At 44.0% G+C, this 18,268-nt stretch overlaps 1 protein-coding gene across 2 annotated transcripts; it reads right to left on the bottom strand.

Annotated features, from left to right (window-relative positions):
• Positions 1 to 11,389: 11,389 nt before the first annotated feature.
• otx1 (orthodenticle homeobox 1) lies at positions 11,390 to 17,783 on the bottom strand. Of its 2 annotated transcripts, XM_031813128.1 has the most exons (5): positions 17,604 to 17,768; positions 17,395 to 17,493; positions 15,235 to 15,424; positions 14,479 to 14,630; positions 11,390 to 13,196 (listed from the first exon to the last, which is right to left on the bottom strand). In XM_031813128.1, the coding sequence occupies exons 3-5, from the start codon at positions 15,329 to 15,331 to the stop codon at positions 12,447 to 12,449; spliced, it is 999 nt and encodes a 332-aa protein (XP_031668988.1). In that variant the 5' UTR covers positions 15,332 to 15,424; positions 17,395 to 17,493; positions 17,604 to 17,768; the 3' UTR covers positions 11,390 to 12,446. The 2 variants fall into 2 exon arrangements, with proteins under 2 accessions (XP_031668988.1, XP_020333803.2); XM_020478214.2 differs by having other exon boundaries at positions 17,395 to 17,783.
• Positions 17,784 to 18,268: the final 485 nt, after the last annotated feature.

The raw sequence follows: 18,268 nt of genomic DNA, 5'->3' as shown, positions 1-18,268 counted from the left end.
TATATATACACACTACTTTTGACCAAGGCCCATAGCGAATCCCACGGGGAGTAGGACTCTGTTCTATAGTAGTGCACTAGATAGGGAATAGGACTCTGTTCTATAGTAGTGCACTAGATAGGGAATCCCACGGGGAGTAGGACTCTGGTCTATAGTAGTGCACTATATAGCGAATCCCACGGGGAGTAGGACTCTGGTCTATAGTAGTGCACTAGATAAGGAATCCCACGGGGAATAGGACTCTGTTCTATAGTAGTGCACTAGATAAGGAATCCCACGGGAAGTAGGACTCTGTTCTATAGTAGTGCACTAGATAAGGAATCCCACGGGAAGTAGGACTCTGTTCTATAGTAGTGCACTAGATAGGGAATCCCACGGGGAGTAGGACTCTGGTCTATAGTAGTGCACTATATAGCGAATCCCACGGGAAGTAGGACTCTGGTCTATAGTAGTGCACTAGATAGGGAATAGGACTCTGTTCTATAGTAGTGCACTAGATAGGGAATCCCACGGGGAGTAGGACTCTGGTCTATAGTAGTGCACTATATAGCGAATCCCACGGGAAGTAGGACTCTGGTCTATAGTAGTGCACTAGATAAGGAATCCCACGGGGCCCTGGTCTAAAGCAATGCACTATATAGGTAATAGGGCTCTGGTCTATAGTAGTGCACTATATAGGGAATAGGGCTCTGGTCTATAGTAGTGCACTATATAGGGAATAGGGCTCTGGTCTATAGTAGTGCACTAGATAGGGAATAGGGCTCTGGTCTAAAGTAGTTACCTATATAGGGAGTAGGACTCTGTTCTATAGTAGTGCACTATATAGGGAATAGGGCTCTGGTCTATAGGATAGGGCTCTGGTCTAGTAGTGCACTAGATAGGGAATAGGGCTCTGGTCTATAGTAGTGCACTAGATAGGGAATAGGGCTCTGGTCTATAGTAGTGCACTAGATAGGGAATAGGGCTCTGGTCTATAGTAGTGCACTAGATAGGGAATAGGGCTCTGGTCTATAGTAGTGCACTAGATAGGGAATAGGGCTCTGGTCTATAGTAGTGCACTAGATAGGGAAAAGATGCCATTTGGGATACATTCCTCGTCTTCATCATCTTTGTCGTAGTAATATATATTTTTTCCGGGCGATTAGCGGGAGATTGTCTCGGCACCACCACCACTGAATCACACAGACACTTGGTAATCCAGACTGTAGGCTATTGGAGGAAGAATTTGCATTGCTGTTTAAATATGTATCTAGTTAACGTTGTTAGGGTTTTAATGTCAATCATAACCACTATTAACACACGGCTCAAGGCTGGGAGGTCGCCCTGAGTGACAATGGTTTGGAGAGAGGAGGAGAGGGGAGGGAAGGGAAGTCCAAATTCAAGATTTAGCTGGTCTGTATGATTGAGGCCTACTGTGTGTGTGTGTGTGTGTGTGTGTGTGTGTGTGTGTGTGTGTGTGTGTGTGTGTGTGTGTGTGTGTGTGTGTGTGTGTGTGTGTGTGTGTGTGTGTGTGTGTGTGTGTGTGTGTGTGTGTGTGTGTGTGTGTGTGTGTGTGTGTGTGTGTGTGTGTGTGGTGGGTTGGGTGGTTGGTTCATTGGTTGGTTTGTTCTATCTATTGAGATGTTAGAGTAGGTCATGTTGATTTGCTGATCCTGTCTGACAGAGATATTAGAGTAGGTCATGTTGATTTACTGATCCTGGTTGACAGAGATGTTCGAGTAGGTCATGTTGATTATTACATCAAAGGTTGTACCTGATTTTGATCAGTAAAATAATTCATGTAACTTTCCCCAAATTACAATGTTTTCTAGAAATACCATCTACAAGATACCCAGAGGGTCTTCTAATCAGGACTTATGGAAAACCTGGGAATGTTGGGAATTGTACAACCTTAATAAACCTATAGCTGAAGCACTGAATGGACTGACCCTGGACGTCGCATGAATGTGATCCGTTTGAGTAGACCTTCAAGTAAACCTGCCTCTTTCCCCCTCTTTCTTTCCCCCTCTTTCTTTCCCCCTCTTTCTTCACCCCTCTTTCTTTCCCCCTCTTTCTATCCCCCTCTTTCTTTCCCCCTCTTTCTTTCCCCCTCTTTCTTCACCCCTCTTTCTTTCCCCCTCTTTCTATCCCCCTCTTTCTATCCCCCTCTTTCTTTACCCCTCTTTCTTTACCCCTCTTTCTTTCCCCCTCTTTCTTTCCCCCTCTTTCTCCCCCCTCTTTCTTTCCCCCTCTTTCTTTACCCCTCTTTCTTTCCCCCTCTTTCTATCCCCCTCTTTCTTTCCCCCTCTTTCTCCCCCCTATTTCTTTACCCCTCTTTCTCACCCCTATTTCTTTACCCTCTTTCTCCCCCCTCTTTCTTTACCCCTCTTTCTCTCCCCCTATTTCTTTACCCTCTTTCTCCCCCCTCTTTCTTTACCCCTCTTTCTCTCCCCCTATTTCTTTACCCTCTTTCTCCCCCCTCTTTCTTTACCCCTCTTTCTATACCCCTCATTCTTCCCCCCTTTCTTTACCCCTCTTTCTCACACCTATTTCTTTACCCAACTCAGGTGAACAAAGATGCAGGGAAGCTGAGAGTGGTTCATTTTGGTCTTGTTTGAAAACAGCCTTTGACCATTTCTTTTTCGACTGTAAACTCCATCTTTTTTAATGCATTTTTTAAAATCAAATGTATTCTGTAAATATATCTGATAACTGATCAAGCTCTATTCTGAAATGTTGATGCATGATTAGCCTAAGAATTATGAATTTAAGTCTAAGTCAAATGTGAATCATTATGCTAATGTCTTGCTAGTAGGTTTTATTTGAACAGAATGTTGTATATGCTATACAGACCTAGCCCTGTCCAGCCCCATCTCAGTTCTCTCACAACCAGCCCTCCTGCTGAAAAATTGTGTTTTACATTTTCTGCCCGTTTAATTGAATTGTTCTTTAATCCCAGCCTCGTTTAAAACAGTGCAGTAATTAGGCTTTTTGTTTTTCATGATTGACCCTGGTCACCTTTTACAGTATTCTAATACAGAGCTGTAAACTAGCCTATTGTATTGCTGTATTAAAGAGTTTTTGTATCTTGTGTTTATGGCTTTTAGGCCTGTCCCTTGTATTTGTTGCACACTAAAATATGTCAAACACACTATCATTAGGCATGCTGAGGCAGTGAATGTTTGGTCTCTCTATAGTTTATCAGATGATGTGGCCTACAGTATTGTACTGTGTACCTTGTAGGCTACTGTGTGTATGTGTCGAGATTACGGACTGGCGACGGTTTTTATTCATGAACTGAAGCCAATATAACAAGCGATTTTTAAGCGGTGAGCACGGGCAGCAGCACTGCGCGCCGAACGGAGCAGCTCGAGCCCCTTTCCTGAACAGCAGCCACGGCCTTGTCACGAGCTGTCGACGCGCTGCGCTCGGGACTAATCTGACAGCACCGCGCAGACCCTAATCCGCCACTGTATTCTAATCTATTTACTCTGCATTCTAAGAGGATTTGCTTCTCAAAAATATATACAACAACGAATCTGAGGCTGGAAAGTCTGTGTTTCCTTTCCTTGTGTTGTTTTGTTAGGTTTCCAAAAATAATAATCATTGTATGTTTTTTTCAATCGTCAATCGTTTTGGGAGAGAGATTGGTGAAAATAATGACGTTTCTGTCTGGTGATACAAGGCTAATACTTGTCTTATGTAAACAGAAATGGTTCTGTTTTGTTCAGTGATACTCAAGAGAGCAGCTGTTTGGATAAGTGATATGTCATTGGTTTTATCTCCTGATATATGTCACTTTCAAACAACTACTGCAGCCTAATATCACATCATTCAATGACTTGACATCTTAAAATAAAACCTACAAATCCTGTAATAAAAGTCATTGGGTTACAGTTGATATCTGTTTTTTAGATGTCTGCTGTGGGCCTGTAGGTGTCAGCTAGGACTACAAATACCTCAATCATCTCAGATTACACCTAGTCCTGGGCTAAAACCCATTGTAGAGAATCTCCAAGTTTTATAGTCCAGGACTCGTTTTGATCTGTGTCTGGGGAAGCCGTCTGCTCAACTTTATAGATACACTGCTCAAAAAAATAAAGGGAACACTTAAACAACACAATGTAACTCCAAGTCAATCACACTTCTGTGAAGTCAAACTGATTTCCATTGATAATTTTTGTGTGATTTTGTTGTCAGCACATTCAACTATGTAAAGGAAAAAGTATTTAATAAGAATATTTCATTCATTCAGATCTAGGATGTGTTATTTTAGGGTTCCCTTTATTTTTTGGAGCAGTGTATTTACACAGTTTTGATTAGAACCAAATAACAAATGTCTCTCCTGTTGGGAAACCTCTGGCACCTGTGACCAGACAGGTCTAACGTTAAGACCACAGCCTCCAGCACACACGTCTACGTTGTCAGCATAGGTTTAGCTTCCGCCCTTTGACCTCGCCTCTATCTCTCCCCACTACCATCCTCTCTATCTGTCCAATAAAAATAAGAAAATATCGCAAATGTATACATTTATGTCGACTGCAGGTATGTCGACAATGTGTCTTTTAAAGGCCTTGCGATGCGTTCGCGGGGATCTCTATTCGCGGTACACGCTGTGCGTGTCGGCTAAACCGGATTGTCGACTACCCGTGGTGCGGTTGAATCCCGGCGTAAATCTGTGTCCAGGAAACGGGCCTTCAAGTGTAGTAATAAATATATTGAGTCGGCCTTTAATAGACCAGCCACCTGAGATGGCTGGAAGAGATGAGCCTATTAGGACAGTGTTATTACTATACTGGTGGGGCGTGGTGTAGTGGGGGAGTGGCCTTGTTAGCGGTTGTAAATGAAGCTAGCCTCCAGCACGCGTGTCTTACCCATCATTATCCGTTATCATCCACGTTATCTTGTGCAACAGCTACTCTGTGGGGATTTAATGTCACGTACACAAGTACAGTGAAATGTCTTTCTTACAAGTTCTAAACCCAACAATGCAGTAATCAATATCAATGTAGTAATATTGTCTCTCTGTCTGTCTCTCTCTCTGTCCCTTCTGTCTCTGTCTGTCTCTCTCTGTCCCTCTGTCTCTGTCTGTCTCTCTCTCTCTCTGTCCCTCGGTCTCTGTCTGTCTCTCTCTGTCCGTCTGTCTGTCTCTCTCTCTGTGTCTCTGTCTGTCTCTCTCTCTGTCCTTCTGTTTCTCTCTGTCTCTCTCTCTGTCTCTGTCTGTCTCTCTCTGTCTCTTTTCTGTTCCTCTCTGTCTGTCTCTCTGGCTGTCTCTCGTGTCTGTTTCTCTGTCCCACTGTCTCTCTCTGTGTCTCTGTCTGTGTCTCTGTCTGTGTCTCTCTGGCTGTCTCGTAACCTAGCCTATAGCCTCCTATATCAGATGTAATAATAGTCCATGACGGATGTGTTGGTGTTGGGTACATTTTCCATCCTATTGTTTCCCCCAATCAACCCTTGTCAGATCAGTGATGACCTCAAAGAAGGAAAGAAGCCCTCCATGCACAGTATTAGAACTAGGCCATCCAAGTCAAACACCTTGAGGGGAGCCGGGGCCTTGAGAGGAGCCTAGGAGCCGGGGCCTTGAGGGGAGCCGGGGCCTTGAGAGGAGCCTAGGAGCCGGGGCCTTGAGGGGAGCCGGGGACATGAGAGGAGCCTAGGAGCCGGGGTTCTTATGAGGAGCCTAGGAGCCGGGGCCTTGAGGGGAGCCGGGGTCATGAGAGGAGCCTAGGGGCCTTGAGAGGAGCCTAGGAGCCGGGGCCTTGAGGGGAGCCTAGGAGCCGGGGCCTTGAGGGGAGCCTAGGAGCAGGGGCCTTGAGGGGAACCGGGGCCTTGAGGGGAGCCTAGGAGCCGGGGCCTTGAGGGGAACCGGGGGCCTTGAGGGGAGCCTAGGAGCCGGGGCCTTGAGGTGAGCCTAGGAGCCGGGGCCTTGAGGGGAGCCGGGGTCATGAGAGGAGCCTAGGAGCCGGGGCCTTGAGGGGAACCGGGGCCTTGAGGGGAGCCGGGGCCTTGAGGGGAGTCTGGGTCATGAGAGGAGCCTAGGAGCCGGGGCCTTGAGGGGAGCCTAGGAGCCGGGGCCTTGAGGGGAGCCGGGGCCTTGAGGAGAGTCTGGGTCATGAGAGGAGCCTAGGAGCCGGGGCCTTGAGGGGAACCGGGGCCTTGAGGGGAGCCGAGGAGCCGGGGGTCTTGAGGGGAGCGGGGGGTTTTGAGAGGAGCCAGAGTTTTGAGTGCGATGCGAGCAGCAGTCAGGAAGAGCTAGCTTGTGTTCCAAATGGCACCCTAGTCCCATAGGGCCCTGGTCAAAAGTAGTGCACTATATAGGGAATAGGGTGACATTTTGGACAGAGACTTGGTGTGCACTCAGCTGGGCTTTACCTATCCAAACCTAGTAGGAATACTGTGAATGCACTCCCTGGGTTGTCATGGGGATGAGTAAGCTGCTTTCAGCTAGGAAGGAAGTTCCTTTTTCTCTGGGGCTTGGAGGCTTTCTCTGGGGCTTGGAGGCTTTCTCTGGGGCTTGGAGGTTTTCTCTGGGCTTGGAGGCTTCGCTTGAGGCTTTCTCTGGGGCTTGGAGGCTTTCTCTGGGGCTTGGAGGCTTTCTCTGGGGCTTGGAGGCTTTCTCTGGGGCTTGGAGGCTTTCTCTGGGGCTTGGAGGCTTTCTCTGGGGCTTGGAGGCTTTCTCTGGGGCTTGGAGGCTTTCTCTGGGGCTTGGAGGCTTTCTCTGGGGCTTGGAGGCTTTCTCTGGGGCTTGGAGGCTTTCTCTGGGGCTTGGAGGCTTTCTCTGGGGCTTGGAGGCTTTCTCTGGGGCTTGGAGGCTTTCTCTGGGGCTTGGAGGCTTTCTCTGGGTCTTGGACGGACCTGACCATCACATAACAGGAGAAAAAGTGTTTCATCCTTTTATTGCAGTTTTGAAGTGTAACATTAAAGAGGTCTTGTGCTGCTCACCGCTGATGAAAGTTTATGATTAGTATCAAATCAGGTAAAAAAATGTTGATAACATTCGAAAGTCAAACATCGTGAGTATTTTTCTAAATTACAAACTATCTCATAGGGGGAAAAGTGTCTTGCTGGCTGACTGTGCAAAGCGGGTCTTGAAAAAGGTGCCCTGCCACTTGTTAATTACCTCTTGAAACATCACCAATTATCAATTGGAATCTAAAACGTTTGATTCTTGGACCAGTCCCAGACATAATTGACGCATAAAACAAAACCAAAATACCTGCCGAACAAAACCCGACAGGACGGCCTCGTATCACAAAGCACCATTGAAACTAGAGCCGTCACTCCTGACTACACCGTGTCGGTACAGGGTCATGTTCATTCGGCCCCAAACGGTGGAAAAAAACAGACAAGCAGGGAGGGACTACTTTGGACTTGTCCAATAAGAAATGTTAATTATCCATTTGCGAAACGCTTTGCTACGTTGTGCACTAATGAACACGACCCCGTTAAACTCTGTTTAACCTCTTCCTCAGGTAAGTATCCTCCCAGGCCCGGCCCCATGCCGTCTCGCTCCTCAGACCGACCTATCAACACGTGAAGATGCTGACGTCTGGCGACGCTAGACAGCCAATGAAAAACAAGGTTGGATGAGAAAAGGAGGAGGAGAACTGTCCCAGCATGCAGGTTGTGCTATCGGTCCATCTCAGGGAAGGCCCACTGGATCTCTCTCTCATACACATAATATCTCCAGCTTGTCAGATCTCCCACACACACTCTCCCACACACTCCCACACACACTGATATAAATCACATTCACGTGGGCCAAAACAACAACAACAAAAAGGTCCAGCACAGTTCATTTCCTGGATTGGATAGTTGGAAAAATGTCAACAGGTATTTGAGCCTATCCAGGGGACATGCTTCCAATGGCACCCTATGCCCTATATAGTGCACTACTACTGTATATGGACCCTGGTTAAAAGTAGGGCATAGGATGCCATTTGGAACGCGGACCAGGCTCACTCAGGCAGAAAGTAGCTAGGCCATAGGGTCAGTTCACCCTGAGGGATACAATGACCTGGCGATCCAGGGAGCCAGAGGAGGACATCTCCAACCCACATGGACCCTGTTCTTGACTCAATATGGGCCATGTGATGTCATCGCCACAGACACCCTCTGAGGCTGTTGATCCCAGTCATTAATAATAATGGTGTGAAGGGGCGGGATTTAATGACTGACCAGCGGATTGACTTTGTTGCTCTCAGAGACACAGTTTAGTTTTATATATGACACTGGTTGTTCTTTACAGACTATTATCTAGACAATTACATGTAGAAAAACTGTTTTAAAATGAGCTTGGATGGTTCTGACAACATGAAAAGGTCACTTTGGAAGGAATAAAGTTTTTGATAAGTTTACAGGAGTGATCGTAAAGTCATACACTGTACACATTACAGGCCCTGGTGCTAACATGGTAGAGAGTCCTGATTGTGTCCACATTGTGTTCAAGTTTTCAGACAGCTGTAGACGATTAAAAGACTAATTGAGAACTGATTGTGATCAGATCTTCCATGTATAAACTGACAAGATCAGGACGACGGACGCATGTTAGTGGCAGGTATAAACGTGACTAGAGATGGATAGACGGCTAAGCGCTAGAGTTTATCTGTAATGCGAAAAGAGCCACGTTAAAGCGCGATTGACACTTAAAGGCAATGTTCCCGCGTTAGCGGAGACTGCATTTCCAGTAAACGCTGCATATATCTGCTCAATCGGAAATTACCTTTACATTTCTATTGCAATCTGTAACACTTCAGAGATGTCGACTGAGTAGAGCCCCTTAAGGTCATTTTTCGATTGCAACATGTTTAGCGTTTACCGTGAATGTGGAAACATTGCCTTTAAGAGGGGCATAGCTGAAAATGGACAATGAGATTTAATCTAGCCCTAAGGTTTGACCTTTACACCTAAAAGGCCATGGCAAAACAAAATGTGTGCTGACCCATTGGCTGTGGCCTGCAAGTTCCTGCTCACCTCTCTTAGGTTCCAACTGGTGTCGCTACATTGAGCTTTTAGTAGTAATATAATGATTATGCAGAGAGAAAATACAGCCATTTAGGCTGCGTTTACACAGGTAGCCCGAATCTGATATTTTGCCACTAATTGGTCTTTTGACCATTCAGATCAGATTTCTTTTGACAATAATTAGGGCAAAAAATATCAGAATTTGCCTTCCTGTGTAAACACAGCTGAAATAATCCCTTACAGTAAAACGCTGCATATATCGTCTCTTTAAGGCTGCGTTTACACAGGCCGCCAAATATTATACTCTTTTGACCAATCACAAGTCCTTTCACGTCAGATCATTTTTGAGCTGCTATGATTGGTCAAAAGATCAATTAGTGGGGGTAAAAGATCAGAATTGGGCTGCCTGCTTAAAAGCAGCCTTATTGCAGCTTTGAGACTTTGAAAAGACCGATGTTTTGTATAAGCAATGCGAGTAGCCAAGCCTGCACGCATTATCTACCTGACATAAATTAGAATTCACAGGATTTGAAAAGCCATTCAAGATTATTCCTTTGATGCAATTAAAATGGCAACATTCACTGAATCATGCCTCGTTTCTGTATGAAACTGCACATGCTATTCTATTGCTGTATCGGACGTTGTGTAACTAACATGCGCTGCCATTACCAACATGTGCAAAGCCAATTATCCTAGTCATATTTTACAGTATTTATTTTTATTATGTAGCATGTATATGTCTGAACGAAAAGGACTTTATTTTATTTCATGGGTGGATGTTTAAAACAAAACGGATTCAAGCTAATCCAGTCCCTTATCCCTTTGCGTGATTAGTTTATACAGAAGTAATGGACAACACAGGATAGATAGTGAGAGAGTATGGAATATGCGAGTTTAAACCGAATAGGGCAACACATTACATAATCTACTTTTTACATAATTAGAGAAATCTTTTGAATTAATAAGTCCCAACAGTATTTTAAAACGAAATGGTAGCCTTATGTTTATTAATCGTCTAAATATAGGAGACATAGGCAACTATTTATTTAACGAAATTATAAAGTAAGGGACCATGAAATGGACCGTTCTGAAAAATGTTTTAAATCGAATGTTCCACCTGACCTATGCGTCAAACCAATTCCGTTGTGCCAAATCCAATTTCTAATTCTCAAGTCCTGGTCGTGTTTGTTGGAAAGTGTTTCACGTAAGAGCACGAGGCTACAGAATACTCGAATTCCTTTAAAAAAATACCCAAGATTGGTTGCAAATGTTTGATGCAGATTTAACAAATCCTGCCCGCGTGTTTGTGTACACTCGCGGTGTCGCAGATGTCTCAAAGCGCACGTGGACATACTCGAACAAACATGTATAATGCTCTAGTTAGCAAGAGGCTGCCGATTTCAAATGGAACCCTATTCCATTTTTATTCTCCACTGTGTAGGAAATATAGGTGCCATTTGGGACGCAAACCAGTGTGTTTATTTAGCTGGTACTGCATACTATTCATCATTAAAGGGGCAATCTGGGATTTGTTGATAGGTCCCTTAATCAACTTTCAGGTTTGTTGCAAATAGATGGCCTGTGCATTATGCCTGTATTCCTAGAAGAAAGATCCTGTGCCGCTAAAAGGAAATAGTCCAATTCAAACTATTACAACTCCAAAGCCTAAAACTAATAAAGAACGGTGCCTTGTCAAAGATTGTTTTTGGTCTTAGCCTTCAGAGTTCAACAATGTTGGATCTTCCTCTGACAGTATCATTATCCGTGTGGCCTTCGCACACTGTTAAAACATGCACGTCTTAACAACCTTGCCAAAACGCCGCCGATTTTCCCTTTTTTTAATGGGTTTATGCCCTCGAGCTGCCTCCCTCTCCGCTTTTTGACCCGCTAACCCGGCCCCACCTACGTAATTACCGCATCAGAGGCGGTGAAATTCTTCCAGGTTATTTTGAATAAACGCGACTCTCGGCGCTACACTGAAAAACCGCACGTTTGTAATTATATGCGCATTCAATTACTCCGTGATCAAAATGTGACAGACTCCATATTTAAAGCGTTTTAACGCTGCATGTAAAAAAAAAAAACGTTTAATTTCCCTAAAGCAATAAGTGATTTCAGCGTTTCAATTTGACCGCAGGGATTAAATAAACCCTCTTAAATGTAGCATGTCCTGTAGGCCTACACGATGTATTTTAACTTGTTTTAATTATGGGAGTCATTTGCATCAATTCACCCCGTTAGGCCTACACTTAGTCTAATTAACAGTTCAACACGCATATAAAACAAAGTGTGACTTGTTTACATGGAAACAGGAATCCTACATAAATTAGAGCATAGGCTATGCCTACCTGCACATAAAACCAGTACAGGCACCTATATCAGTCCAAGTCAAGCACTGGGTGAAATTGTAGGCTAATTCGGGTCAAACACAGAATCCACTAAGAAATATGAGTTGACGGATCTTTATTGAATGGATAAGGGTGTTCGCCTTGAGATACATTCAACATTTCACTGGCATCTTGGAACAGCAAATCCACATTCTTAAAAATGATTAATTTGACTCCAACAGGAAGTCAAGTGCTATTGTTAAAATATGTCAAATTTTACGATTGACAAATGCCAGAGTCAGGAGGTAACTTTTAAAAATACCTTTTCCTTTTGAAAAACTGCAGTCCTGATTGAGCATGATCTAATACATGTTTTACTTTTAGATTTTCTTATTTCGTTTCTCCAGGACATTTCAAGTTGTCTAATGCATTTTTTTGTCTATAAAGGAAAACGTATATAAAAAAAATGGAACTTCATGGCCAATTCGTTATCTTTGGAATGATTTACATCGGCTATAGTTTTTTCAAAGTTCTTCTTATTAAAACAATTTCAAATTCAGAAACACCAACTAAACGTGGTCACTGTAACTGACCCAAATACATATATACATATTTCAACGCCTTTACGTCGCTGACTAAAATCTCTTTCATCCTAAAAATAACACATTTCAGAAATAAAAACAGGATTTGATTGGAAATGGACGGAGGTAAGCAGCGCGTGCACTGGCACGGTGACGGTAGGTAATCCTCATCTTTCCAGAGACAGACATGAGCGCATCGCCAGAGCCAGGACAGGACAGGACAGGACGCTAGTGGTCACAGAAGTTTGGTTGAAACATTTGTTAAAACAGTCCATAGTTAAAAGGTCGAAACATTTCTTCATTGACAAAAGTAAAAACGACTTTTCAATCAAGCCCACAGCCCTCTCTCAAGTTGTTTTCATAAGCGTAAAAAGGGACCATTTATTGAAAATAATAAAAAAAATAAGTCCAATCAATGAGCTTCTGTCCATCCAAACTATAATTGCTGTTACTTTTTAAAGTTCATAAACTTTTTTCTCTTTAAAAATCAACAAATGATGAGTGAGGAAACCAAATAGTGAAGGAGAGAAAATAAAGGGAGAAGAAAAAAAAGTCTACCAATCACAAGACATGAGTCCCCTGGTCTTTGTAGTCCTCACAAGACTTGGAACCTCCAGGAGGCCTGGTCTTTGTAGTCCAAGCAGTCACTGGCATTAAAGTTGAGTTTCCACGAGGAGGCCGCTGTCTGCTCTTTATAATCCAAGCAGTCTGAGCCATTGAAGGCCAGGCCAGAGCCTCCGTAAGCCTGGTGATGGTGGTGGTGATGGTGTCCTGAAGACTGACTGATGTGGTGGTGCGGGTGACCCGACATAGAAGAGGCCGTCATGGGGCTGAGCTGGTGGTGTGGGTGAGAGTGCATGGGGGCCAGGTAGGAGCCGCAGTCCACCCCGCTGAAGTAGGAGCTGGACGGGGTAGGGTTGTAGGAGCCGTAGCCTGTCGTCTGGTTGTAGGACATGGGATAGGAGGAGGTGGCAGAGACCGACCCCGAGACCGACCGCTGCATGCAGGAGGCGTTGGACGGGGGTCCTGGGGGCTCGGCGAGCGGCGGGGCGGAGGCGGGTGTTAACGGGCCGTTGCCCGGGGAGATGGCGGGACTCCAAATGGACGAGACGGTGCTGATGGAGGTAGAGGTGTTGCTGAGGCCCGCCCCTGCGTGATTGGTGGAGGAGGAGGAAGAAGAGGAGGAGACTGCGCTGGAGACGGCAGGCGGGGTGAACTGGCCGCTGCTCTCCGACCCGGTGCTCTCCCTCGCCGGAGAGGACTTCTTCTTGGCCGGACGGGCCTTGGTACTGTTGCCGCTCTGTGCCTGCTGCCGGCACTTCGCCCGGCGGTTCTTGAACCACACCTAGAACCAAACAGAGAATCAACTGTTAAAGCACACCTAGAACCAAACAGAGAATCAACTGTTAAAGCACACCTAGAACCAAACAGAGAACCAACTGTTAAAGCACACCTAGAACCAAACAGAACCAACTGTTAAAGCACACCTAGAACCAAACAGAACCTATCAACCATTAAAACTGAACCAAACCAAGAGTTAGCAGCCCAGCCATCCGATACAACAGGCTCTCACAGTACATTTCTAAAGGGAAAAGGCCATGATAGAACAACATTATGGAGGTAAATTGGTGTTATTAGGTATCAATGTTAATTTCCACCCAGGCCTGTTCCCTTCTAGCAGCACGAGTCTCTAGTTTCATACCTTATGTGTGTCCCAAATGGCACCCTATTCCCTACATAGTGAACTACTTTTGATCAGTGCCCTATGGGACACCCTATGGACCCTGGTCAAAAGTAATTCACTATGTAGGGAATAGGGTGCCATTTGGGATGCCACCCTTGTAGATAACAGGTGATAGAGTTTCTCTTCAGAGCAGAGTAACTCTATAGCACCAAGAGGGGAGGATCATGTAGAGCATTTGGTTTCACACGCATTCTAACAACAACTTAAAAATGGTGAGAGGTTGGCCTTGGTGCCGACCTCATGCCTTTTAAAACCCATTTGCTCAGAACATGAGTAGCCTATAGGACTGTGTGTGAGAGACTTATGTTAAATTTAACAAAGCTATATCGAAGAAAATAATAAATGACATGTCGGCACCCTGAAGAAGGCAAAGTGATGCTGAAACGTTTACCCAATAAATTACTAGGATATGTGGCGGAAGAGACTGTTTTTATGGCATCCAACAGTGAACCTTTAATTGGTGTTCATATTTTAGGTCTAGTCATCACTACCCTGGATGGCATTCAGGTTTGATAACAACTATTGAACTACAGATAACAAACACCAGCATTCCTCAGATAGTCACGTGGTATAGCCAATACTGTGTGTCTATAGAGGCTACCCAGTCAATAGCTCACCAAATCACTCATTCAAGCTCAATGACTTTATAGGGAAACGTCATTGCGGCACTATTGAAGCGAACTCCTAGCCGTGAGAAGTATGGCTTAAGTAAAGTATATCTTTTCCATGGAACATAGGAGGGGGCTACAGGGGTGGGCGGCTATACTGTGCGTCATTGAATTGGTTACAACAACCCTAATCCTTGAACCAATCCCTGAGATTAATGAATCGCTGTCTCCCAAAAAGCAGAGCGAATGCCGTTTAAAAAAAGTTGACATTTTACCTGGACCCTGGATTCCGGAAGGTTAATTTTCAGTGCGACCTCTTCGCGCATGAAGATATCCGGATACCTAGTTTTAGCAAAGAGCGACTCGAGGATGTCCAACTGCGAGCGCGTGAACGTGGTCCGTTCACGACGCTGTTTTCTAGGCGTCGCTGAAACAGAGAGAGTAAGAGATTTGAAATGATTTGTCTATTTTTAGCAGAAACACTAATCATATGAAGACTATAATTCGTGCCACTTGAGCAAGTCTATTTTTGTCCTACCTAGTCAACATTTCATTATGTTATGATGGGATAAGAAATATCAAATTGTATATCGATGTAGCCTACCAACTATAACAAATAAAACGATCAAAAAATACAATCGATTTTTAGTTTCCACAATTGGGCTATTTTCACTTTTTCATGGCTAAACATGCGTAAATCCACTTCAAATAAAGTTTGATTTCGGTTGTAGCCTATTACGTTCAGAATCAATACTATCTTTATCCAACATGTGGTGTCCTCAAGCCCGGACCAGGTCGAAACCAGCAGCGGGTACAATGCGGACATTATCGTTGGCTGTTCAGACATGTTGTATGTTTGGTTACTGACTATAGGTTTGTCCTTATTGGTTACATTTCCATTTGGAGAAAGACATCTTAGAGTGTGTGAGCCCCGGGCGATGGGACGTGCACCGAGCTAGCCTGACATCCAGAACCTGTTTTGCTAACACATTCCACTCAAACACGGGCGGATGCGAGGCGCTTATCCCTACCTGGGTAGCCCACAGACGGGTGCAGTAGGTCCATGGCGGAGCCGCTGAGCCCTAGGCCATTCATGCCGTAGGGGGGCTGTTTGAGGTATGACATCATGCTAGAGGCAGTCACGGGTCCCCCCAGATCTTGCCAATAGTTCGATTTCCCCCGATGTTGCAGCTTGACGAGAGAGGGGCCGATGTAAATGCACTGCAAAAATAAAAATGTATCGATTAAGACAAATAGTTCGATGTAAATCACTGCTGTTTTTCTTCCTTTGAGATGCGTTGGGAATATGGCCTGTTTGATTTCAAAAGTTGAACAAAATATTGTTTAGTTGGACATTCCGTGATCTACAAATAACATTTTCCTCGTTGCTTCTCTGAATGTAGACCTACAGTACAGGTCTGATTTAGTATTCCCGACTATAATACTCACTATGATTCATCTTGAAGAGTGTGTGTGTGTATTTATATAAAAGAATCTTAAGAAAAATGTATTAATTAAATTAATTCGGTTGTTGGTTAAAACTGCGTGGTTTATGTATGGCTTTTTAAATGTCGTTTAGTCTACATGGAACATAATGTATTGTTGGTGTCTATTCTACCAAAACATCTGAAGGTGTTAAACTAGCTAAATAAATCCATTATTCACTTTTTATTAATATGTGTGAGCCGTTTCCTAGAACCCTAAAGATAAACTAACGTCCGATGCCTTGTGTCTGAACTGGATTGGCCAGATTTGACTTCATCATAATTGTGCATAATCTCATTTTTGTCGTTAGGTCCATCTTGTTGAATAACATGTTACAAATAGCCTAAGTGTTGGGCTATCGGCTTGATATGCACCCCACTTGAATCCGTTGGACTCAATTATACACCGTCAGTATGGGCCATTGTCTCTACCCCGTGGCATGTAGCCTGTCGAACTAAATCAACTCAGAAAATAGTTATAAATATATATATAGCTCGATGAGAGCTGTGTCAAACTATGGTCCTATAGGTTAATCATTCCAGTTTGAGAAATGTTTTTTTTGATAGGGCCAAAGAAAGTTGCTCTGGTCCGGGGTTGTGTACGTGTAAGTAGGCCTCGTTCCCATAGTCTCATTTATTCTCAAACTGAAACAGTCAAATAGAAACTCAGTCTTTGAGCCCTCAATGACAACCATGAGGAAACAATTGTTTTACTATCAACTACTATTTAGAGCTTTCGGGCTCATTCTATTACAAAAAAAAAAAGTTAGTTTAGCATAAGTACAAAGTGGAGTCCTTGAGTAGCCCAATATAGCTGGAAAGGTATAACCTAAAAACATGGCCACGCGTCACTGTATCGGTTGGTTGTTGACATTTAGAAGCCAACATTTCACTTGCCACTTCCAATTATCGTTAGGCTACTAACGTGCACGGAGGGGTGGGTGGGGGGGACAATCCAAAATTAAAAAGCTGGAAATTAAATTGACGTTAACGAGCGGAAACTCATCTCTTCTATTCAGCGAGATGACTATCTGGCCCCCGTGCTGTGCGGCCCAAACCGCGGCTCTTATTTCTGTGTATTCGGACGGTTCTTTAAAACGACATTTTCAGCCCCTGCTCTGTTTAAGGAGTGATTTGAAAAGGAGACATCTTCGTGCAAATGAACCCAATTAGAATTTTGATTAATCCTCAGGGGTGAACATTTCAGAAGACTCGTTATCAGCTAAATAAATTTAACAAAACCCCATACACGCCTCTCCAATTATCTACTAAGTAGTTTAGACATTTTATCACACCCCCCCCCCACACACAAAATAAAATAGCATGCTTCAATTGAGATGAAAATCTAAAATTATTAGGCCCTAGTTACATTCGAAGAAGTTGACAACTCGTTTTTAAAAAAAATTATCGAATTCAACTTGAAGTCGCCCACTCAGGGGATTTGACAAGTATTAATTGATCATTCATTTAATAATAGATTAGACAATGGGAGTACGAATCAAAACGCGCACATATTGTTACAGGACTTTATTTAACCTGTATTTCCTACTGGTTGCGTTGTGTGGCAATCGGAGACAGTGATCCATGTATACAGGCTGTGTTTATTTGGCCTAAAGGTTGTTTCAAATGCAGGACAAACTCATTTACACACAAGAAGGTTTGAAAAACTATCCTCCAACTTCAATCTAAAGCATTAAAGTAACGTACCTTTTTCTCTCCTTCCTGTCCCCAAGCTTCTCTCCTTTAGTAGCCTGGTAAAGGCGACCAGATGAACCCAATGCGGCTATCCACCAATACCGAGGAAGTCTGGATGGCAACCCGAAGACAGAGAACTCAAGACGGCAACTCAAAAACAAATACAGTGCAAACTGTGCATTATGGAGAAGAGCTGTAGCCTATTGGTTCTCACTTCTCACCCAGCGCGTGCCCTGTCGTTGTTTCCCTGTTAGTCGATCGTGAAGGTTTCCGGGTTTTTAAAAACCAAATAAATCAAACTAATTTGCTTGAGTTTTGCGTGGTGTCTGTCACTGTGTTAAGGTGATTGCTAATGTAGACGGATGGAGATTGATCACATTCCCACTACCCTTGCCCCTCTATGAGCGTAGGACACCTGCCGAGCCGCCCACTCTATCCAATCAGTGAGCGTCCTCTCTCTGACAGACAGTGGTGGCTGCCACTCAGCGCTCAGAGTAGCTGTAGAAGCCCCTCCCCTTTCGGTCGAGAAAACAAACCCGGACAAACCCAGCCCGGACATATTCTCAAAAGCGGAAAACATTTCAGACAGACTGGCAAAGTGGTTTATACGAGCAGTTTTTGCAGTGCACTCGTCTAAACAGACCATTTACGCATCAAATTAACAGCCTGACGCAATACGGAATTCTAATCTGACCAATTTGGCAGATATTATATAGGCTAGGTTTACCTATTGTGGAGACCAAAAAGGGTCATGACAGAAATTACAATTATTGTATTCTTAAATAGACTTTTATTATTTATACTTTTATCAAAAAGAAACGGCAACAGTGCAAATTAACAGGCCTCAAAACCGACTCTTTAATCTGTGGTTGAGAATAAATGCAAG

The sequence above is a fragment of the Oncorhynchus kisutch genome, unplaced genomic scaffold, assembly GCF_002021735.2.
Source record: "Oncorhynchus kisutch isolate 150728-3 unplaced genomic scaffold, Okis_V2 Okis04b-Okis11a_hom, whole genome shotgun sequence".
NCBI classification, from domain to species: domain Eukaryota; kingdom Metazoa; phylum Chordata; class Actinopteri; order Salmoniformes; family Salmonidae; genus Oncorhynchus; species Oncorhynchus kisutch.
Note: the sequence above shows the minus strand (reverse complement) of the source record. Positions and strands in the feature narration are given on the sequence as shown.